General features: G+C 40.7%; 1 protein-coding gene across 1 annotated transcript; it reads left to right on the top strand.

The window, feature by feature from the left end:
* The first annotated feature begins 3169 nt into the window (after positions 1–3169).
* On the top strand, positions 3170–6408 carry rpl18a (ribosomal protein L18a). Its single transcript, XM_084573733.1, has 5 exons — positions 3170–3293; positions 4411–4590; positions 5200–5329; positions 5905–6014; positions 6262–6408. The coding sequence occupies exons 1-5, from the start codon at positions 3276–3278 to the stop codon at positions 6352–6354; spliced, it is 531 nt and encodes a 176-aa protein (XP_084429859.1). The 5' UTR covers positions 3170–3275; the 3' UTR covers positions 6355–6408.
* Positions 6409–7057: the final 649 nt, after the last annotated feature.

The raw sequence follows: 7057 nt of genomic DNA on the forward strand, positions 1-7057 counted from the left end.
AGCAGCAGCGGTGGCGTGTCCGCTCCGTTCACATCCGGGTCACAAACCCCGGAAGCGGGTCGGCAGCCCGGGAAGAGCTTCAGACACGTGTCGGTTAAAGGACCGAAAACATCCAGTTATTTAACAGTTATCCTTAATGTCCGTTATTTCTTCACCATGTCCTTAATTCATTATTTAATTTTCATTATTTGCTCTTTTCTTGTTTTTCCCTTCATTCATTCATTCAGTCATTTCTAATTTTAGTTTTTACTTCCCGTTTTCCTTCTTTCCCCCATTATCTTGTTTTTCATTCATGCATCCACTTGTTCTTATATAGTTTCTGTTCTTATAGCATTTTTCCTTATTTGTTCATTTTCTACTGGTTTTGTTTTCCTTCCTTCATTCACTCATCCATTCATTCATTCATCTCTTTATTCTTTTTAACATCTGCTTTTGTTTCTTTTCCTGTCACCATTCCTTGTTCTTCATTCTTTCAGTCATTTCTTTAAGTGTCTAATTCTTTTCTTCCCTTGTTTTCCTTCGTTTGATAATTTCATATAATTATTTTTATTCTTCTCTTTATCCATCCAGTCAGGAGGTCAACATCTAGTTTTCTCGCATCCTTAGGCCACATTTACACATAGCCGGGTATTTAGAGAAACGAATATTTCCTCCCCTCCGTTTTCAATAATAACATTGTGCACACAACATTGTTTTCAAAAAACTTGTCATTTACATCAACCCGCATAAATACGCCGTTGAGCGCCATAATAACTATGCCAAACCTATGGGCGGCAGTATAGGGAAAAGAATAAAGCCATGCAAGCCAATCAAAATCCTCAGAATCGACACCAACGAATAACACGAGCGACTTCCTGTGACGTATGAGAACCTAAAACCCCGTTTCTCCCAGTTGACACGGCAACACATAACCGGCGTTATCAGAAATCTCCACTTTGGCCGGAGTTTTTAGAAATAATCGTTTTCTGTGATAAAAACAGGGTTTTCGTGTAAATGAGAGGCCAAACCGCAGGGAAATATCTGCGTCTTCCCATCATGTAAACGGGGGCTTACATATCTACATAGTGTACTGTTGTGTATACACTGCGTGCACAGTTATTAGGCAAGTTGCACTTTTGAGGATTAGTTTTATTATTTAACAACAACAGAGCTCTTAGTCAATCCAAAATGTAAATAAACTTCAAACCTGAATATTAAAGGAAGTGAAAGTGAGGTTTTGGCTTTTGTACGAGAATATCTGTGTGTTCACAATTATCAGGCAACGATTAGTGTCCAGAATTATTACGCAACTCAAAGAAACACTAAAGTATTGTCATCTCACTTCTTTATGTTCAGCTTTTAAAAATTCAGAATAAACAACTCAAACTTCACAAATAAACATTTCTGACATTTCAAAAAATAAATCAATGACCAATACAGCTTTTCAATAACACTCAGAAGTCTCCATGGAGTCTCAGTTTCTTCATCACTTGACCATCAACTTCTTGTGCAGCAGCAGCAGCAACAGCCACAGCCTCCCAGACACTGTTCACAGAGGTGGACTGTTTTCCTTCACGCTACACGTCACGTTTAAGAAGGACCCACAAGTTCTCAACAGGGTTTAGGTCAGGTGAAGAAGGGGCCATGTCATTATTGTTTCATCTTTAAGGCTTTAGTACTTTGATGCATAAGATGGAGCTTTGTCCTGCATAAATCATCATGGTCTCATTGAAAGATGCAGACCTTTTCGTGTACTACTATGTGAAGAAAGTGTCTTCTAGTTAAGTTTGAGTCCATCTTCAACCAGAAAAGGTCTAACAAGCTCATCTTTAATAATTCCAGCCCATACCAGTAGCCCACCTCCACCCTGCTGGCGTCTGAGTAGAGCTCTATGTTCATTGCCGATCCAGCCACGGGCCCATCCATTTGGTCCATCAAGAGTCACTCTCATCTCATCAGTCCATAAAACCTTTGAAACACCCGTCTTCAGACATGTCTTGGCCCAGTCGTATCAACTTGTGTGTTTTGTCAGTGCTGGTCGGGTTCCAGCCTTTCTTACCTGGGCCTCGTCTCTGAGCACTGAACACCTTCTGGACACTGCAGGTAGGTTACAGTTGTGGAATATGACAGCACTGGAGGATAACAGGCTCCTGGTAGCTTCACGTTTGATTCTTCTCAAATCTTTGGCGTCTGTTCATTTGAGTCTTTTTCTGTCAACACGTTTCTTGCGACTCTTTTGGTCATTTGCACCAAAACGTTTGATGGTTCTGGGGTCACATCCTCATATCTTGACAATTTCAAGAGTGCTGCATCTCTGAAATCTCTGATAGATGTTTAATAGTTTTTGGCATTACACAAATCACCTCGTATGTTTACATCCAGTAGACATTCAAGTTTATTCAGCTTGGAGTTAGAAAGTTTACATAAAAATGACGATATGGTCAAAATACTCACTTGCCTAATAATTGTGCACACAGTGTATACCTTTATACTTTTTACAGTGTATTGTATATTATTCTTCCACATATTTTTGAAAACTATGTTTGATTTATTTCTGTTTTTTTTTTTTTTAATCTGTTCTGCTTCAGCACCTTTGGCTTCCTACGTGGGATTAATAAACATGTCTTATCTTATCTTATCTTATATTATCTTCTTGAGTATCTTGGTTGTACCACTCTTATCTGTGTGATCTTTGGTTTTGGGGCTGGGTTGTTATGTTTTCTGATGAACACCACTGATATGAAATCTTAAAATTCAGATTCAGATTCTGAAGTCAAAGACTATAAAACATCTTTAGGAGGGATGCAGCACTCTTGAAATATCTTGAGATATGAGGACGTGACCACCGGGGAACAATTTCAAATACATTACACTGTGCACTGTACTGTGTATAACTGTGACAAATAAAATCTTATCTGTCATTCATGTCAGATATGGCAAACATGACAGAAAAACAAAACATCAGAGTAATTTAATTTAATATGTATAATAGTAATATATGGTTTGAAAAAAATAATAACTATGATATAACACAACGCAGGACTAGATCAGGTTATATTTATATTTTATTTATGAAAAAATAAATCCCTATGAAAAACAACTCTTTGCTGTAGCGGAACCAAAGTGAACAGGACATTGTTTCCAGGTTCCCTCCTTGGAGAGGAACCGTACTTCCGGTTGCTGGCTGAGCCGTTTCCCGCTGCAGTCCCTCCTCCTCGCGGCCCTTCGTCCATTTGACATGCGCAGTCTCCGCCCTGCTGCTTCCTCTTTTACTGTGGCAGTGAGCGAGAGACACCATGAAGGCGTCCGGCACAGTACGTAAAATCCTTTATTTACAGATATAACATCTACGCACACGGCCGCTGAGCGCAGATATACAAATATAAGATCGATATAACTTGATTCGTGAAGTAATGTTTCCGAAAAGTCCGTCTTAAAGTCAGAATTTGGGTCTTTTTCGTGCCGTTGCTTTTGCGGCTACAACATGGCGTCGGCTGTACCATGTGGACGGCGGCGTCTGGAGTTGGGATGATGTCTGGTACAGTTACACGGGATTAAGCGTAATACATTGTAAAATAACACCAGTTTGCACCGGATTGCACCACGTCGTCATTAGAAACTGAGTTAAAATGTTAAATTTCTTTCCCGGCCTGGTTTGACCTGAGCTAACTGAGCTTTTATGGAAGCTAACGTTAGCTGCTAATGTGTGTGTGTCCACACCGTGTGCTCTAAACGTGGCTTTAAAGTGTCGATAAATTAAAACATTACATTTTATGAATACATAATCTCAGCCTGGTTACACGTGATCATTTAGAATAGTTGGTACAAAATTCAGTGCAACATAAATAGGCTTTAGAAACCACAGGAGACGAAGGCTGCAGAACTCCTCTGAAAATAATGACAGTTTAAAGTTTACTGAAGTGTTGCAGTGATTCAGTGACAGATGTCTGAAAGTAGATTATTACATAATAGTTAAGATATGATAAGAGATAATTCGGCTACTTTAATTGGAACTAATTTAACTAAAAATAAATAAAAGCTGTATGAATTAAAACATGTTAAACTCCAATATGTGGAAACATCCAGACATTTACATTTGATTTAAACATAAGAAGACGGAGTGAACTGTGTGAAATAAGTCACTAAACTTTCTAGAGTTCATAAACTCTACATCAGATGATAATGCATTAAAACCAGCTGATTATTTATTATTTATTAGTTGATTTGCACCCAAACCCAAAGGTCACATCGTCTCAGTGTTGTGATTTTGTCTGGTGTGCGAACAACAATCTGATCCTTGTCGCCTTTCTCTGACGCTGCCGTGTTTTTGAAAGTGAATTCAAGGTTCAACAGACCATTAATGTATAATTATATATTTATAAAGTTAATAAGTTCTGTGTGATGCTCTGACGCCTTGGTTTGTTCTCTCAGCTTAGGGAATATAAAGTCATTGGGCGTCTGCTGCCCTCTGCCAAGAACCCGGCGCCCCCCCTGTACCGGATGAGGATCTTCGCCCCCAACCATGTTGTGGCTAAGTCTCGTTTCTGGTACTTCGTCTCCCAGCTGAGGAAGATGAAGAAGGCGTCTGGAGAGACCGTCTACTGCGGCCTGGTAGGTCTCTGAAACACACGGGGCTCCGGTCAGCTGATTCTAAACGTCCTCATTTAGACTCTCTTCTATCAGTGTGAGTTTTATCTCCATCAGGAAAACTGAACCTGGATAGTTGATAGAAAGTAGAACAGCTGCAGCATTTATCCACCTCCAGTGTCTCCTCATTCATTTGTATCTGCTTCTCATTCCTCTCTTTAGTCTTTTTAATGTCTTCATTTCTTCTCCTTCCATCATTCCTACATTTCTTATTTGAAGGCTCTGATTCTTTTCGTGGTTCTTCTCTTATTTTCTTCACACATAGAAACATTTGATCCTGAATCACAGCAGTAGAGGCTGGAGGGTCCTGATGTGAACCATTCCTTTAAACAGTGTTAAAGATGCTTCTGTATATTATAATCTAATCTATAACAGTGCTAAACCAGTAGGAAATGATCTGGTGTAGCCTTTGAGGGACGACTGGCTCCGATAGATAGAGGGTCATCTATCTCTGGGGGCCCCGGGGCCACTAGGGCCAGATCAGACCACGTACCTGGAGCTGGGGGATGTTTTTGTGAAGTTTAAATGTTCTTTCATCCTCCTCTAACCTGACTGTCGGTCCACGTCCTCCAGGTCCACGAGAAGACGCCTCTGAAGGTGAAGAACTTCGGGATCTGGCTGCGCTACGACTCTCGCAGCGGCACCCACAACATGTACAGAGAGTACAGAGACCTGACCACCTCAGGAGCCGTCACTCAGTGCTGTGAGTATCCACCCACTCATCCATTCATCTCCTATATCGATCATATCAGGTTCAGATTCAGTTATTGTTGTAGATCTGTTCTCAGAGTTGACCAGGTCTGCAGTGAGGCTGAGCTGTTCTCACTCAGTAAATCTGTCGTTTGTCCAAACTACGAGGTTCCTGATGGTTCTAGGAGGTGATCGTGTTTCAGAACCAGCTACAGTTCAATGAAACGTCAGTTATTAGAAGCTAAAGCTGAACACCAGACCCTTCATGGAGATGTAAAGCGCTGCTAGTGTACCTAATGAAGTGGCCAGAGTGTAGCAGCAGCGTTTGCACCCAAACCCAAAGGTCACATCGTGTCAGTGTTGTGATTTTGTCTGGCGTGCGAACAGGAAGCTGATCCTTGTCGCCTTTCTCTGACGCTGCCGTGTTTCTGAAAGTGAATCCAAGGTTCAACAAAAAGACCAAAACATGGATCATCAGATGAATCCAGTTTAACAGTGACCCTCCTGGTGTACCTAATGAAGTGGCCAGGGAGGGTTGGAGTCAGTCTGGATGCTGAGGCCTCGTCTCTCTCTCTCTCTCTCTTCCAGATCGGGACATGGGAGCTCGCCATCGTGCTCGCGCCCACTCCATCCAGATCATGAAGGTTCAAGTGATCGCAGCCAACAAGTGTCGCAGACCGGCCATCAAGCAGTTCCACGTGAGTCTCTTTGGTTTTTACCTGAACGCCCGGCGGCTCTCTCTCTGGACCGACGCCTCCTCCGTCGGCTCCAGCTTCAAAACCCGCCAGAGAGAAAGCCAGATTCCTCTTCCAGGGCTCCAGCCTCCATCTGACGACCTGGCGGTTTTAAAACTGGCGACACACCATGACGATGATGATGATGATGATGATGATGATGATGAAGAGTTGAATGAAACGTGTCTGAACCTTTTCTTTCCTCCTGCAGGACTCCAAGATCAAGTTCCCTCTTCCTCACCGGGTCCTGCGTCGCCAGCACAAACCCCGGTTCACCACCAAGAGACCAAACACCTTCTACTAGAGCGACGCGTTCTGTCTGTGTGGGAAATAAAAATAAAAAGAATCCGAGCGACGAGCAGCCGTCTGGTTTCTCTTTGTTCCAGTTCTTCTGATCCATTAGAAACAACAGAGCAGATTAATAAAACGGCTTAAATAGAATAAATAAAGTGAAAAAACCTGAACTAGGAAATAAAACAAACTGTTCAAGACAAAAGTAAAATATTTAAAAATAAATGGTAGATTCAAAACAGCTTTATTGGAATAAATGAAATATTAAAGTGGAAATACTTGACTTAATAAATGATTAAAACCAGATTACATGTGAATCTGTTCAGCAAAGTTAAGTTTGGATATTTTTTTAGTAGAATTAAAATTAGTTTATTTTGACATTAGTGTTTTATTTAAGGTTTTACTTTAATATTCCTATCGGTTTCCATCCTCTAATTTTAAATGAGTTAATTTGATCATGTCCAGTAGTTTGAGGTTCGTCCACATGGTGGCGCTGTTCTCTAACTCATGAGGGTGAAGCAGCTGAAACTAGAAATAAATCTGTTAAATGTGAATATTTCAGTTTTCACTTCATGGTTTGTTTCATTGATTCAGGTTGATCTGTTTATTTTGTCTCATTATTAGAATATTTAAAATAGTTTATAAATGTTAGAAAAGTTCACAGATGATTTAAAAGTTGATAAATTCACATAAAACAATGATACAGGTCAGGATTC

This window comes from Chelon labrosus (genome assembly GCF_963514085.1).
Source record: "Chelon labrosus genome assembly, chromosome: 23".
NCBI lineage: Eukaryota > Metazoa > Chordata > Actinopteri > Mugiliformes > Mugilidae > Chelon > Chelon labrosus.